This window comes from Bubalus bubalis, chromosome 2 (assembly GCF_019923935.1).
Source record: "Bubalus bubalis isolate 160015118507 breed Murrah chromosome 2, NDDB_SH_1, whole genome shotgun sequence".
Taxonomy (NCBI): Eukaryota; Metazoa; Chordata; class Mammalia; order Artiodactyla; family Bovidae; genus Bubalus; species Bubalus bubalis.
This window is the reverse complement of record NC_059158.1, coordinates 159,829,650-159,845,570: the sequence shown is the minus strand read 5'-3', so window position 1 is coordinate 159,845,570 and position 15,921 is coordinate 159,829,650. Positions and strand designations below refer to the sequence as shown.

Below are 15,921 nucleotides of genomic sequence, written 5' to 3'. Positions count from 1 at the left end.
CCCCATGGACTGCAGCGCACCAGGCTCCTCCGTCCATGGGATTTTCCAGGCAAGAGTACTGGAGTGGGGTGCCATTGCCTTCTCCGGTTGTTTCCCTAGGAGGAACTAAATGTACTTGAATGGGATCTTTGACCACATCGGGTCCACCAGGTGGCAGTGCTTCCCGGGCGCAGACCGGACAGGGCCTGCAGTGTAAGAGAGCGGCCACCAGAGGGCAACACAGGGACTACCGGCTAAAGCACGCTGCTGGTTGCCTAGTAACTGTGACGCAACGGGCTCCCAGTTTGCACCCTCCTCAAGGCCTCCCAGGTTATTTCTGGCCTAACAAAGACTGTTGCACAAGGAGTGGCCTCAGGAGTCCCAGAATTGCCTCTCCTTTAAGCCTGGAAAATCTAAAATGGTCCAGGGACCCCAAATCCAGCTCCACCCTGGCGTCTAGGGGACTGGGCAGCTACTGTCCCTGCTCTTCGGAATGTCAAGGATGACGAAAAGAAAAACATTTTCCATTCCCCTCAGTAGCTCCACAGTCATTGGGACGCCCTGGTTTCCCTAGAGGCTAAAGCAGAGCAACCTGCTCTCTCTCCCCTCTCCCTCCCTCCCCTTCTAAACTGGGGCTGCATTAATGGCAAATGACCTTAAGCCAGACCTTGAGCCTCCAGCAGCTGAACTGTACTTCAGAGGAGTGCGGGGTGGGGTTGGGGGTGGGTGATAAGGCCCATCTCTGACCTTCTGTGGTCTCCATTCTCTCCCTTTCCCCCAAGAATTCTGTCCTTGCCTCAAAACTCTCCCTGATTTTGATGACCCTGAAAACAGAATTCTTCCAATTCCAGATGGTAAGCATGACCCGAGAAACCAGAGAGGGAACAAGAAAGTGAAGCAGACACAAGACAAGGAGTGTGGTTATAATGAGCTCAAAGCCTGTGCCGGTCTGGTCTGTGAAAGGACCTGGGTGAGACGAAGTCAGCGCCAGGGGTAGTGTCAGGGGGTCCTTCTGGTCGAGGCAATGGTAGTGGTTCCAGGCACGTCTCTGGGTCATGAGGAGCCAGCTGGCCCTGGGGTTGGGCTCTGACTGGGGCCCAGGTGTTGATCACTAAGGTGTCAGGGTCTCCCAGCGGCGCCGTGGTGGAGGATCACACGGGCATATGAAGTTCGTTGTACTCGTCCTGGCCATCTTCATCAAAGTTTGGTTCAGCATCTTCAGAGTCCAGCTGTAGAAGGGAGTGGAAAGTTGGGAAAGGCAGGGGAAGCGGGCTTGCCGCTTCCCATTCATCAGCTCCTCCTCTGGATGGCAGCCCTCACTGCCCCAGACCTTTAGGGACCATGGCCCCAGGTTGAATCACCTCCCTCTGGCCAAAAGCTTCAGGTCACCCTCTAGTGACGCCTCCTAATGATGATGATACCAGCCACCACACAGAAAAACTTTCTTGGTGCTCCAAGCTCCTGGGGTGCCTTGGTACACCATGTGTGAATGGACAGTTTTCAAAAAGATGTCCCTTCCTCTAGCTCAGAGGATCCCAGCCTGGGCCAGTTTCATGGAAGACAGGTTTTCCATGGAAAGGATGGGGGTGGTGGGTAGAGATGGTTTCAGGGTGATTCAAGCACATTGCATGTATTGTGCACAGTATTTCTATTATTATTATTACATCAGCTCCACGTCAGATCATCAGGCATTAGATCCTGGGGAGTGAGGCCTCCTGCTCCAGCTGACCAAAGCAGGGCTCAGGATGGATTTCAACGCCACTCACCCCACCCGTCCCTTAGCTGTGTGCTTTTGTTCAGGACACAACCTGCACAACTGTCTCCAACAGCCTCTGCTTCCTTCATGCCAAACCACCCTTCTCATTGCTTTACCTGGACTCGTGTTTAATCATCACAATTTCATATGGGAGAATCAATTAGTAGCCCCATTGTGCTGTGCTTAGTCACTCAGTCGTGTCCAACTTTTTCCAACTCCATGGACTATAGCCTGCCAGGCTTCTCTGTCCATGGGGATTCTCAGGCAAGAATACAGGAATGGGTTGCCATGCCCTCCTCCAGGGCATCTTCCCAGCCCAGGGATCGAACCCAGGTTTCCCGCATTGCAGGTGGATTTTTAACCAACTGAGCCACCTGGGAAGCCCAAGAATACTGGAGTGGGTAGCCTATCCCTTCTCCAGGGGACCTTCACAACCCAGGAATCCAACAGGGGTCTCCTGCATTGCAGGCAGATTCTTTACCAGCTGAGCTACCAGAAACCCAGGAGCCCCACTGAGATTTCAGAAGATCAGTCACACAACAGAAGAGACTGGGAGCCAGGCCTCCCTGAATCCAGGACCCAGGCCCCCTAAGACAGACCCAAGCACCATCCCTTACCGCCTGCAGCTCCCTGTCCTGGAAGAGCCGGGGCAGAAGGCAACGCCTCAGAGGCACTGTGAGCAGCAGCACGAAGGGAAAGGCGAGTGAGGCCGCCGTGGACTTGACCACCCAGAGCAGTGCGATGCAGCCCAGCTGAATGCACGTAAAGAGGTGCATCCGCCAGGTCTTCACCTGGGGAACAGGTGTCGGGTCTCACCACATCCTTAGGGACTCAGCTTCGCAGGTCCCAACTTATCCTCCAGTCATCAAGTCCATCTCCAGCGCTGGGGTCCCTCGGAGTCCCCCCATCACCCCGTCTCCCCATCTCCATGCTTCCCAGCCCTACCTTGGTCACGTAGGGCTGTTCGGGATGGTGTTTTGCCGGCATGAGGATGAGCAATAGACGCTGGGACAGCTGGATACCAGACAGCGATGTGACCCCCATGTACAGGAAAATCCCAAAGAGCACGGCCAGTGGGATCCGACGTAGCACAGCCCCCATGACGATGGATAGGCCTGGAGGAGGAGATAGACACCTCCATGATGATGGACAAGCCTGGAGGAGGAGACAGACACCCACAGGACCCCTCCAACAGCGCCTTCAGGGACAGATGAGCCTGTGCAGTCACTGCGATCTAGAGAAGATGGAGCCAGACAGAGAACCAAGGACAGAGAACCAAGGAAAAAAGCATGTGGAGTGTCAAGGAACAGGTATGGGGTCAGAGCCAGGGCTATTCATGATGCGTTTGGAAACTCAGAAGAGATCTGGGTCAAGTCGGGGATGGAGAAAGGATTTCAGGTTCCAGAAGGCAAGTCTGTGGGGTGGGGGCCGGAGCTTTACAAGGTGGGCGCTCTCACCTACAAGGCTGGCGATGAGCACTCCAGTGACCCGCTGCTCCCGCACTTCCTGGATCTGGGGCTTGTCGCCGGGCGCAATGGCAGTGCGCATAACAGTCAGCGCATTCACGTGGGTCACCGAGCGGACGGTGGCGGCCGTGAGCCAGGGCAACCCAAACAAGCCACAGAGCCCACCCAGGGAGCCGATCAGAAGCAGGTCCAGGTGGAAGCCAGACCCTTTGAGCAGCCTCCGTGCCTTCTGGCTAACGATGAGCCTGGGGGAGAGCAGGGGTGAGGGGTGGGTGGGCACACCCAGCAGGGACCAGAAGTGGGCGGAGGACATGCAGAGCAGAGGCTGTCCGCCAGGACCTGCCAGCTTTCTCTTCCAAGCTCTCAAACTGAAGTTCTCACATTTAAGCAAGTTTGAGGCAAATTCCCAATACTGTGGATACTCAAATACCACAAAAGCCAGATGCCAACTCTCACCACGTCATTGTGGTTTAACCAAAATGAGACACATGTGAGGATCACAGACTGAGAGAGCATGCTGCTGCCAGGGTGTTCTGAGGACTGTCAAGTGCCACCCTGCAAGCGGTGGTGGCAACAGATACCCTCTCAGAGCACCACGGGGACACCGTGCTCAGGTCCAGGGACCGTCCCCCGGGGGCTGCCAGTCCCCCAACCTCACTCCTCCCCCACCTCCTCTGCCCGGGGCCTGCCCAGTCCCCTCACGCGGTGATCTGTGTCTCCATGAAGATCAGGATGAGGACCAGGAGCGCGGGCACGGCGGCTGCCACCATCATCCAGGGCGGGAAAGGACGCGCGCTACCCAGGGGCGGGATGAACCACGTGCGCTTGCTGGGGGAGGTCACTGAGAGCCCCGTGGGCACCGTCAGCTTCTGCACGGCCAGAAGGAAGACCGGGTTTGGGGACGCCAGTGACTCCACATAGCAGCTGTTCCCGCCCGGCTCTGTGTCCCCAGCACCAGGGCTCCAGGGAATTGGGGTGTGAACAGCTTTGGGGAAAATTAGTTCTGTAATCCTCCAAAGTCATTTTCCCTTCAAGGGTCTGGCAGCGAATGAGGAAATGATCCACCTTCTCCCTGAGCCCCAGAGGAGCTGTCAGGAGACCTGCTCTGGGGGCATCTGTCTTTCTGCCCCCAGTCCCACACCGGTTCTCCCAAGAGTCTTGACTAGGGGTCACACACAGCCCCAGACCCCCTGCTGGCCTCTGCAGCTGCTTCTGAAACCCCCCACCCACCCACCGCTGTGCGGCACCAACATGTAGCAACTCCACTAGGGAAGCTGGGTTCCAGCCCTGACTGGCTGCTGGGGCAGTGGGGACCTGTTATAGCCACCCTCTCAAGGCCCTGGGGGTGAGAACCAGCTGCCAGACGGTGTCGGGGCTCACTCACCTGTGTGTAGGTGTCTGTGATGGAGTAATCCACCAGGACCATCACCAGAATGGAGATGGGGATGCCGAAGTCCCCGATGATGCGGCGAGCCTTGAGAAGGACCAGTCAGGGGAAGGGAGTCCGAGGGGGATGAGGGGCGAGTCAGGAGACTGACATGGGGGTTTATTACCCAGACCCTTCTTGAGCCTGCAGTAGTAGCAGCATTATTCACTCGTGTCTGACTCTTTGCGACCCCGTGGATTGTAGCCCAGCAGGCTCCTCTGTCCATGGGATTCTCCAGGCAAGAATACTGGAGTGGGTTGCCATTCCCTTCTCCAGGGGATCCTCCCAACCCAGGGATAGAACTCGGATCTCCTGAACTGCAGGCAGATTCTTTACCAGCTGAGCTACCAGGGAAACCTGAGCAGGAGCCAGAAGTCTCCTGACCTGTCCCTTTAAACCCCACAGGTGCCCACCCAGCCCAGGAGGGCATTAGTCTCTTGGTCACACTTCTCTGAGGACTTCAGACAGGGGCAGGGGGCTACACAGACTTGGCTGGGTTCTCCCATGACTAGGAGAAGGGAGGAGCCTCTCCTCTCCAGAGCGGAGCCCGATGGTGCCAGCAGGAATGGAGGGACGCCCACGGGGACTCTACAGGCCCTACTCCTGCCAACCACGCACCTTGCCGCCCAGGAAGCGGCTGTTTCTGAACTTGCGCAGGAAGAAGGCAATGAGGAAGGTCCCCAGCATGAGGATGAGGGACAGCAGAGCCGTGTTAGGCCGGTTCCTGGGGCCCAGCGGCCCCTCGGTGGGGGGCAGGGCACTCGCATTCAGGTCCAGCTCTGCCTCCAGAGCTCCCTCAGGGGGGTAGAATGGCAGCAGTGGGTGCTCCGTGAACACCTGGGTGGATTACAAGGTTACCCCAGTGCTCACCTGGGCAGGTGAGCCTGACTTCACAGCATCAGTACACACCTGTGAGGGCGAAGGCGGGCCCCTCCCCTCCCACCCCTGACCAGGCAATGTAACACAGGACATCCAGCTCCATCTCACACACATCCATGCCGCTCCCCTACACACAGTGATCCAAGGACCCCCAGCCCAGAAGCACTGACAGGGCCCCCCTTTCTTCCCATACCAGTGCAGGTGAATCCCAGACTTTAAACCTCTGGCTTTGACTCCTGCATTTCAGCTCAGATCTGGCTGAGAGCATCCTCACCTGCCACGCCCACAGCCTTCCTCCTTGTCCCCTCCCCCTCCAGTGCTCCACACCCCACCCAGGGAGCTGCCCAGCCCCCACGTAAACCCACCCCCAAGACCTCTGGGGGCTGCCACCTTGTAGAGCTTGTGGAAGGTCTCATAGATGAAAATGAGCGAAATGAGGAAGGCGAAGATCTCCTGGGTGAAAGGTGAGATGTAGCGGACCAGGAAGCTGCCTTCTGCGGCCACTAGGGCAAGGACGAAGACCACCAGCCAGAGGCCAACCCACACACGGCCCGTGAGATACTCTAAGTCCTGGGCCCGGCAGAACTAGAGATCAGCAGAAAGAGGCACTTACCCTGGCTGTCAGGGCCCCACGGGACAGGCAGGACAGGTGAACCCCGAGGGAGTGGAGGGAGCCACCCCGGAGGCCCATCACCTGGGCCAGGGGCACAAGGTAGAGCAGGTGGCCCCTGGGGAGGGACTGGGTGACAGTCACCTTGAAGAAGGCTTCTTCGAAGACGAGCAGTGGCCCAGAGAAGCCGACCACAAGCAGCGGCTGGGCCCCCAGCAGAGAAAAGAGGACACCAAGCACAGCCGTGGACACGATCAGCTCAGACACACCCATCAGCCCCTCCGTCTTCTCCCCTGGAGCGAGTGGAGGTCAGTGGGATGGCTGTTGCCCAGCTCCTTCCACCTGGCCCCCCTTTCTCAACTAGCTTCCCCTAACCTATGCTGTGTTGTGCTGAGCCGCTCAGTCCTGCCCGATTCTTTGCGACCCCATGGACTGTAGCCCTCAGTGCCCCCCAGAGTGGTAGACAGGGCCCCTCACCACCGTCAGCACCAGCCCCCCAGGGTGGTCACCGGATGCCCCACTCCCTCTCACATTACAGGCATCCTAGAAGTGACCATGGGACCCCCTGGCCCAGGAATGCTGCAGGTGACACTGAGTCCCCTCACCTCTCCTCCTGCCCCTCACCTAGCAGCCCCCCGAAGGTGATGGCGGGGCTGAGGGCAGCAAAGTAGATGAAAAGCACGGCGGCCACGCACTGGGAGTGCAGGGCGTCCCGCAGGTCGCTGGGGTAGTGCGGGTACCGGCGCTTCACGTCCCGGACAAGCCCCCCAAACACCGAGCCGGTCCGCAGCAGGGGGTCGTCATCAGGGGTGGCCTCAGAGCCCCCCAGTTCCATCGACAGTTCTGGGGGAACACGGGGGCTGCTGGAACCTTGTGCTGGGAGCAGGCCCTGGGCCGCATCCTTCCCAGCCCAGGTCCCAGGGCAGAGACGTGGGTCAGGGATTGGAAGCCGGAGTGCGGGACTCAGGAGTCAGATGGGGCCAGGGAGACATGGGTGCAGGGGGCCCCAGGCCCCATAGGGTCAGACCTTTCCCGGGGGCCACGTAGCCGCCCTGGGTGGTCAGCTCGGGTTTGGTCTGCTCACGCTCCCGGCGCTTTCTGAGCAGCTCGCGCTGGAAGGCAGCCACAGAGCGCAGCAGGTCTCGGCCCTCCACCTCAGATGGGGGGATCACGATGCTGCCATCCAGGAACTCGCTGATGGCGCTCAGGAGGTCCTGCCGGTCATCCGCCTGGTAGGCAGCCTCGTGGAACAGCTGGAGGCAGGAGAGGCAGGGGCTCAGCCCACGGCCCAGTGAGGGGAGCCTTCAGGGAGGAGGTGTTGGGCCATCACAGAGCCAGAGGCAAAAAGGGGGATGTTCAGCCACACACACAGGTCCAGGATGCTGGTCAGAGCTCTGATTCAGGTCCCTTCTGGCAGGGAGCCACGGCCCTGAATACCACTCCTCACCCCGAGGAGCGTTCTCTATCCTCCTGGGAGAATCTCCAGACTTTTCCACAATGCAACAGTGATGCCCGGCATGGCCTTACCAATCCAACCTCCATTCTGACTGGAGAGTGCCCACAGCCTGCTGGTCAGTATTTCGAACACCATCCCTGGCTAGAGAGCCCTCCTGTCCAAGCCCTGGAGGATCCTGCCTCCCTTTCAAGTCTCCTGTCACATCCAAAGCTTCAGAGTCTGGGCTTCTCTCCTGCATCCATCTCCCTGTGCCTCAGCCCAAGACTCCCTTCCCTCCACCACTCCAGAGTACTGCCTCCACCCAGCGGGGGCATAGCATCCCTGCATCCGTGGGTACCACTGAGGGGCAGTGAAAGGGACAAACAGGGCTCCAGGGAACAAGACCCACCTTGTCAGACATGAGGGTGGCAATGGAGCGCCCAAGCTCATGATAGTCGGTGCTGGTGTGGCTCGGCCCCAGCATCACGAAGAGGAAGCGAACTGGCACGGGGACCTCAAGCACAGACTCCAAGAGTACGGCCTCATTCAGGCGCACAAAGGCGGCCGCTGGCTGCTCCAAGAAGGGCACACAGCCTGGAGGGAGAACAAGGCACAGGGTGCTGGGCAAGGGGGAACGGTCAAGGCAGGCCCTGCAGGGGATATTTGGGGCCATCATGTACTTGTTGAGCAGGTTGCACACTGCATAAAGGAACTCCAATCTAAAGAAGCCCTATCTGTTTATATGCTTGTATATTTATTATAATTTACCAACAGGTGGAAATCAAGGGTATTAAGGAAGAGGTGCCCTTGTCTAATTCTCACAAAGGTGCTATATGGACTGGCAGCAGGCCAAGATAGCAGAAAACTGAACAGGAAGCAGACAGAGGATTAGGGAAGAAAAGGCTAGGGCAAGATGGGCTGAGAGGAAGAGAAGGGGCAGGCTGAGGGCCTGGCTGGAATGGAAGAGACAGCCTGCAGGCCAAAGTCAAGACAAGCAGACTGTGGTGGAGGCATCCACGCCCTATAATCCCTATCCCCAGCGCCCAGCCCTCCTTACCCACGAGCACAACAGTAGCCTCAGCATCTTCAGGGATCTTCTCCAGCAGCTTCAGGCTTTTCCCCCGGTGACCATCTCCCCCGGGCATGTGCAGGGGCTTCTGAGGACGCAGAACTGGAATAGGGCTGGGACCCAGACCGGAGGCCATGGCAGGCCCTCCCATCCCTCGCTCCAGGCCTGGGCTCTGCCTCCAACCCCTGGATCCGGGCCTTGCTTTCTCCCTGCACCACCCCCAACCCAGCCAAGGTGGGGGCTCCTGGTGATGTGCCCCACATCAGGAGGGGACCAGCCCAGGATCTGGACCCCTCCTCCAAGTTCCACCACCACCGCAGCTTTATTTAAGTGGCTCCCCTGGCCCTGCCTCATGATCCCACTTAAACCTCCTGTTTCTCCATGCCTAGCTTGGCACCAAGCATCCAACCATCCCGATCCACTCAATGAAACCCTTGCTGTTTCCCAGCCCAGGTCAGAGCAAAGCAACTGACCTCCTTGGCCTCAGGGTCGTGAGGCCAGAGTGGGGCTGGCTCCCCCAGGTCATCGGCCATGGTGGGCACTGCACCGTCAGGGCCGTGGCTGGGGGTTGGGTGGTGATTCCCTAGGACCGAGTTCACACTGGAGCTGGACGCATTTCGGGGAAAGAAGCCACTGTCCTTGTCATCATTGGGATGGCTGGAGAGAGGGCAGAGGGGGCAGGCAGGTGAGCAGGAGAGGCCCTTGGTGGCCTGAGGTCATGGGGAAATGAGATATGGAGGGTCGGGGCCTCCATTCTCTCTGCCTCAGTGTAAGAAGGAACTTTCTAATGGTTGATACTTTCTAATGGGTGAAGGAATGAGCTCTCTGTCACTTGAGGTATTCAAGCAGACTGGAAAGAGCCATTCGAGAGAGTCTGCGCTCCTGGAAGGCAATTGAACCTGAAGGCCATCCCCCCTCCCTGGCGCTCCAGCCTGGCACCTGTGTTTCAGCAGCAGAGTTCGAAGGACACTGGCTCTGTCCTCCGGCCGGATCTGGTCAGACACAATCATAGTCTCTACCACAAGGTGTGCGATGCCTGGCAGAGTGGTCTGCTCCAGGTCGAGAAGGGCAGCCCCTGGGAGAACAGACAGGGAAGGGATCTCATTCCCATTAGATATAGAAACACCCCCCACCCCTCGCAGTGGCCTTGCTCCCCCAAGGGCAGGCAAGTATGCTGGGTGAGCATAGCATCCCATGTGCCCAGGCAGATACACAGTTCCACATGGGATGGGAAAAGAGAGCACAGGGTGAGGGCACGGCCCCTCCTTGCGCAGAAAGGGGTCATCTGTCGGCTTTCTGCCTGGACAGATACCTACTGTGCCCCAGGTATAGAGCCAGGTCCCCAGGCACAGCCCTGGCCCTCAGAGTACGGCTGTGCGGACCCCACATTCCCGAGGGGCAGCCAGGCCTCGCCTGGCCCCAGGGCATCGTCCCAGGAGCTGGGCAGCCTGGCGCCTGCCGAGCTCTGCAGCGCCCCTACCATGGGCTATGGTCCTCCTGAGTTCCAACAGGCTTCGGAAGGAGAGCGAGGCCACGTGGGGCTTCCCCCAGCGCTCCGTCTCTTCCTCCACATCCTCCTCAAACTTGATCCAGCGGGCCGTCTCCCTCCAGTGGGGCTCCTGGCTGCGATCCAGCATCAGCTCGTTCAGCTCCACAAACACCTGGGGTGGGGTGCCCAGGGTGAGGGCCTGGGGGGCCACCAGGTGGGCCCGGCCGTCCTGGGGATGTGGGTGATGGGCCAGGCAGGCAGGGAGGGAGGGAGAAGGTGGGAAGAGAGGCGAGAGGAACCGAAAGGCCCATCCCCGCAGGGTTAGGTACCTCATGGGGCCGCCGGTCCAGCTGCTGCTGCTTCTTCTTCCTGCGCAAGACGGGGGCCAGGCCGCTGGCGCTGCCCCTCCCACTCTGCGTCCGAGACGGCTTCTTGACCAGGTGCCGCCGCATGCCGGGGTTGTCCTCCAGCCGGTGACCTGCAGAGAAGGTGGGCTCTGCCGTCCCAGGGCACCAGCTCAGGGCCCCCCGGGGTCATGGCCAGCTCCCCCTGCTCCGCCCAGCCAGTCTACTTGGGGGAGGAGGGTGGGGGGCACCACAGTCACCCAGGGGCTATGCCAACAAAACCACATTGTCCGGGGTGGGGGGCCGCATTTCGTACATGAGGAGACTGAGGCTCAGAAAGGGGACAGGACTAGTCCAAAGTCACAGAGGGGACGCTGGCTAAGCCACAGGAAAAAGGCAGACCCCCACCCACCCTGGTCCACAGCCCCTGCCATGACCACTGCCTCTCAATCTGTAGAGCCAGGACCCACCGTAAGTCCCCAGGCTCTGCACTCTCAGCACTTTGCCTGTGCCCCCTGGCACCCACATTCCCCGCGTGGGTACAGTCAGGCAGAGCTTCCATCCCTGTCTCCCCACGCACCCCTTCCAGGCCCAGAGCCGGGACAAGGCCAGCAGCCCAGTTACTCACAAGCCAGTTCCCCCGCCATGGGGCTCAGCTGGCCCCTGATGGATTCCCACAGGTCATAGTCCTCAAAGTCCAGCACAAACATCTCTAAGTCCTCTGAGGTCAGCGACTCTCGGGGGCTGGGGGCTGGAGCCCTCCCAGGGACCTGGCCCTCAGTGTCCCCGGCCCCAGGGCTCGATGCCCCCTTGGGCTCTGTGACCTCCTCCAGTGGGCTCGTCATCCCCTAGATGGCTAAGGCTGCAGCCCCTGCTCCTTCCCAGAGCCCTGGCTCTCCAGAGAGATAGGAGCTTGGACAGCGGTGGTCTTGGTCCAACCAGAGCTGCAAGTGGCCAGGCCTCCCGACCCTGACTCCCCAGCTCCCCAAGCCTGCTCCCCGATGCTCCCAGCCCCAACGCTGGGTCTGTAAACACGCCCTCCCCCTGGCCCCCCCATCCCACTGCCACCGCTGCTCCTGCTGCTGCTTCTGCTGCCATCGGATTGTTCCTGTCCCTGTCCTCAGGCCCTGGCAACTTTCCATGACGTATTGAGCTCAAAGCCCTCCCTCCAACTCCTCCCCCCACCCCGACACACTGTGGTTCCAAGGGGGAGGAGGGAGGGGTCGGTGATGCCCCTGGCCTGGGCACAGTGCCCCATGGGTGATGACAGGTGGCACAGAAACCAGGGCACTGATAAGATGGAAGGAATGTGCCGAGATCACAGCCAGGCCCAGTTGAGGGTGGTGTGGTGGGAGCAAGGGGGCCCCGACACAGAGAGAGGCAGGGCCAAGATGAGTGGCCCAGACTCAGGGGTCTGGTTCAGGGCAGGGGATTAACAAGAGTTTTCCCCAAGGAGAGGAGCCTCGGGAGAGGGGGTACAAGGATGTCTCTAAACGTCACGTGGGGGCTGCCTCATTCCAGGGGTGACTCAGAGGACACAACCAGGACGGAAGGCTAGGGGTGTCGTCAGGGGAAATCTCAGCTCTGGCACCTGAGGCATAGTCTGGTGAGGTAGTGAGCTCCCTGTCGCTGGCCACATTCCAGCAGGCAGGGATACCGCAGAGGGGGCTCAGCCCTGGGTAGGGGAGCGCACGGAGCTTCTCCAAGGTCTCTCACAGGCTGGGCACCCCTGGGAGTGTGTGTCACTCACTCTTCATATCGTCCAGGTCCGCAGAGCCCAGCATCTGGGCCTCCGCCTCGTCAGTGGGCACCTGCTGCTCCGGGCCGCCCGGGCCGCCCAGGGCACTGCCTGGGCACAGCCGCTCCCTCAGGTCATAGCTGGCCGACGGGCTCCACGGTCGGCCCTTCTCTCCGGTGATTCGGGAAACGCGGGCCCGGGGACTAGGAGAGCTGAGGAGGCAACACGGCAGCCTTGAACTTGGCAGGGAAGCTCGATGGAGATGGGCCAGGTGAGGGGGTTCCCCTGCCCTCCCCCAGCTTGGGGCAGGGCTGGACTGGCCGCCCTGGGGACTAAACACAGGCTTCTCCTGGGCAGAGAAAAAGCTTATCTCCACCTTCCTAAGCCTATCACACCGGTCCCCAGGTCTTCTTTGTCCCATTCTCCTCTCCACCCAGACACCCTCTCTCTCCTGGAAGACTGTCCCTGCCAACCCTCCTGTCCTCTCCTCCTGGTCCTTCGTGCAGAGAAGGCACACGCCCTGCCTGCCTCCTCTGCCCCCTTCTCTCGTCTCATCCCAGCTTCTTCTCTGGGGTTCAGGAAGGAGCCTGGGACCTGCGCTGGGCTGGGCCTGGGGCCGGTACCTGACAGAGTGCTGGGGGCTCTTGTCTGAGCTCGGGCCCACTGAGGGCAGGGGCTTGGTGAAGGCAGCCCTCCCGGAGAGGCCGGGACTATCATCCTCGTCACTTCCGATGGAGAACTGTGGATAAACCGTGTGTGCCCTGGGTCCGTGCCCCGACTCAGCCCCAACCCCCCACTGCCAAGCCTCCCCTCCTCTCCGCAACCCTCCCTGAGCAGCCAGCCCCACTTCGGGGGTCCCTACCTTTGCTTTCGGTGGGGACCCTGGGGGTGGGGGCTCTGCAGGTTCAGCCTCAGATTCCCCCTCTTCTTCCTCTTCCTCCTCCTCCTCGTCCACTCCGGCTCCCCCCTCCTCCTGGATGGGAGGAGTCCCCTCGGAGGGGGGAGCAGAGGTTTTCTCCTTCTTCCTCTTCCTCCTGGTCTGCCGAGCAGAGGTGGGGGGCAGTCGCCGCAGCTTGTGGGGTGGAGGCAGGCGCGCCGAGAGCGGGTGGTGGGTGTGGTGGGATGTGTGTCGGTGAACTGGGGGTGCAGGAGAGCCGGTTGGGGCCCCCACAGCAGAAGGGGGCCCCTCACCACCCTAGGGGCACACACCTTATTATTCTAGCTCAAGGCCACAAAGAAGGGCACCCTGGTCCTTCCTCCAGAGTCAGGCTCCCCCCAACACCTGTATCCACAGCCTGTCATGGGTAAGGCCTGGTAGAGGGAGGGGATGGAGTGATGGAGAGGGGAAGATGGGGGTATGAGAGGCCAGGATACAGCAAGGTAGGTAAAGGTGGAGTCAGCCGAGACAAGGAGGGGAGGAGAGGTGGCGGAGAGGAAAGGGCAGGGCCATTGGGACAGAGCCTTGAGGAAGATGAAGGTCACCAAGAGCGGCCTCCGGCCCATCTCCCTACATCTCCCCTGGGTCTGGGGCCCAGCTCCCCTGGCAGGCAGACAGGTGATGGGTGAGTGAGGCAGGATGACTTAACACGGCATGGTGGCCCAGCGCAGCGTCCAGCATAAGATGGCCCTGGGTGACCCAGCCAGTGGTGAGCACGGTGATGGTGGCAAATGAAGGTGATGGCGGTGAGGGCGGCCACACTAGGGGTCCCCGGGCTACCCACACTCAAAGTCCCGCTCGCTGTAGCTGCGGCTGGGCTTCTCGGGGTCCCAGGCCGGGGGCTTGCTGATGAGGTCCCCAAACCTGCTCACAGCCAAGGTCTTGCCCAAGTCATCGTCCTCCTCCATGTCTGGACTCAGAGGTGGCTCCTCCAAGGGCACCCGGACCTGCAGACCCAGCAGCCTCTCCTAAGGACCCTCGATCCATGAACTTGACACACCTACCCCAACTCCAAGCCCCAGGTGGAGGTGGGGGAGACCAGCAGACCCCATCTTCTACTCCCTGAGGCCCAGACTGGGGTCAACCTTCCAGGCTCTCAGGGCTTGGGACCAGAGGAGTCAACAGATCAGAAAAATACCAAAAGACCCCCCTCCTCCATATCCCTGCCCAGCTCCATCCCTGGATCGGGAGCGGGGTGGTCCCAGAGTCGACCAGAGGACACCCCCGCCTCTTCCTGCGGTCCCTCCCCCTCCTCTTCTCCCACCCCCGCGAGCGTCAGTCACCTGGGGTAGGGGGGAGGCGCCCCCGGGTGGCGGGATCACTCCGTTGGCCATGTCCGGAGAAGCAGCTTGGGAGGCTCGGACTCACTGAGGGACCCGTGACCCGGGTGAGAAGAAGGGGGCGCTGCGCGAACCTAATGGGGAGCCCTGGGGAAGGAGGGCGGGGTCAGGAGTCTCGCGCCGCCGCCCCCTCCCTCTCTCCAGAGCCGGATCCCCCCGGCCTCCCCAGCGCCCATCCAGGCCCCGCCGCACCCCGGACGCCCCCGGGCCGGGCGCCCCGCGCCCCGCCCCGCCCTGCGGTACCTCGGGGCTCCGGAGAGTGCGAGGCCTGGGCCGGCCGCCGCGCCCCATCTCCCTCCCGCGCGGGCTCCGGGGCCTGTCGCCACGCAGGGTCGGACGGCCGGGGGGCGCCCGCGGCCGCGGGGAGTCGGACGGACGCAGGCGCCGGAGCCCGCAGCCCGCGGCTCCACCTCCTCGCGCTCGGCTCCGCAGCTCCGCCGCCGCCGCTGGGCCGCACAATGGGAGCGGGCGGGCGGTGACTCACCCCGCCCCGGCCAGCCCGGCTCCCACGCGCCGGCCCCCGCAGGACCCCACCTTTCCACCAGCCCCTTCTCCCGTGCCCCACGCGTTGCCCCGGGCGGGTGCGCCGCCCTCCACTCCCACAATCCCCAGATTCACGCATCAACCTTGCTTTTAGCCTGCCCTCCCCGCAAGAGTTCTGGAGGCGACCCCTCCGCAGACGCCAGCCCCTCCGACCGTGAGAACTGAGCTCGCAGACCTGGGGGAGCTCGCACCACCTGTCCCTCCGGTCCCGACATAGCCCCAGATGCCTGGCTCCTGCTGCCGGGCACCGCCCAACATTTGACCTTGGCAGTTACCTCCCCTCCCTGGGCCTTGGTTTCTCCATTGTAGCCAGAGGGGCCTGGAATCAGGACGTTCCAAAGTTCCCTCCAGCTCTAAGATTCTCTGGCTCAGTTTCTACAGCCTCCCCCCTCCACCACTCCCTGAAGTAGTCACTTCTCCTTTCCCAAGGGCAAAGTCTCTGGAAGGCTACACTGGATCCCAATTTGACCCTTGGGGTCTGGATGAAATGGCACTTTAGCACATTGCCATGTCCCTAACTTCCTCTCGCTGTACAGCTGATGAAGACCGTCCCCGAATCCTTAGGAGAACTTTGGAGGATGTGGCAGGGAGAACCCAGGATGGAGCTGATGGGCAGGGGAGAGTGGCACTGGCCAGACCCAGGAGAGGGAAACCAACATCGCGGGTGGGGTACAGGGTGCTGGGCATGATGGGCTCCAGGTGGGAGAAGAGGTTTAACCCTGTGACCTTGGACTCGTAATTTACCCTCTCCCAGCCCTGCCTTCTGGCTCAGATGGTAAAGAATCTACCTGCAATGCAGGTGACCTGGGTTCAATCCCTGGTGGGGAAGATCCCCTGGAGAAGGGAATGACTATCCACTCCAGTATTCTTGCCTGGAGAATCCCATGGACAGAGGAGCCTGGTGGGCTAC

The 15,921-nt window shown here is 61.0% G+C and overlaps 1 protein-coding gene across 6 annotated transcripts; it reads right to left on the bottom strand.

The window, feature by feature from the left end:
* Positions 1-872: 872 nt before the first annotated feature.
* SLC4A3 (solute carrier family 4 member 3) lies at positions 873-15,440 on the bottom strand. Of its 6 annotated transcripts, none has more exons than XM_006058943.4 (23): positions 15,287-15,437; positions 14,412-14,555; positions 13,913-14,075; positions 13,054-13,328; positions 12,815-12,930; positions 12,204-12,403; positions 10,439-10,587; positions 10,101-10,281; positions 9,560-9,695; positions 9,094-9,277; positions 8,609-8,708; positions 7,961-8,145; positions 7,144-7,369; positions 6,741-6,959; positions 6,261-6,409; positions 5,897-6,091; positions 5,246-5,464; positions 4,586-4,675; positions 3,904-4,070; positions 3,193-3,446; positions 2,681-2,850; positions 2,353-2,526; positions 873-1,208 (listed from the first exon to the last, which is right to left on the bottom strand). In XM_006058943.4, exons 2-23 carry the CDS (start codon positions 14,460-14,462, stop codon positions 1,131-1,133), a joined length of 3,681 nt encoding a protein of 1,226 aa, XP_006059005.1. In that variant the 5' UTR covers positions 14,463-14,555; positions 15,287-15,437; the 3' UTR covers positions 873-1,130. The 6 variants fall into 6 exon arrangements, with proteins under 6 accessions (XP_006059005.1, XP_025134124.1, XP_025134121.1 ...); XM_025278339.3 differs by lacking the exon at positions 15,287-15,437 and adding an exon at positions 15,095-15,119; XM_025278336.3 differs by lacking the exon at positions 15,287-15,437 and adding an exon at positions 14,712-14,853.
* Positions 15,441-15,921: the final 481 nt, after the last annotated feature.

Bases quoted from the DNA above. Each gene is read 5' to 3' on its own strand.
- SLC4A3 (XM_006058943.4), bottom strand. From the start codon at position 14,462: ATGGCCAACGGAGTGATCCCGCCACCCGGGGGCGCCTCCCCCCTACCC. The intron at 12,404-12,814 runs GTACCGGCCCCA...TTGCCTCCTCAG, and splicing joins AGCCCCCAGCACTCTGTCAG to CTCTCCTAGTCCCCGGGCCC. The intron at 4,071-4,585 runs GTGAGTGAGCCC...CTGGCCGTGCAG, and splicing joins TCACAGACACCTACACACAG to AAGCTGACGGTGCCCACGGG.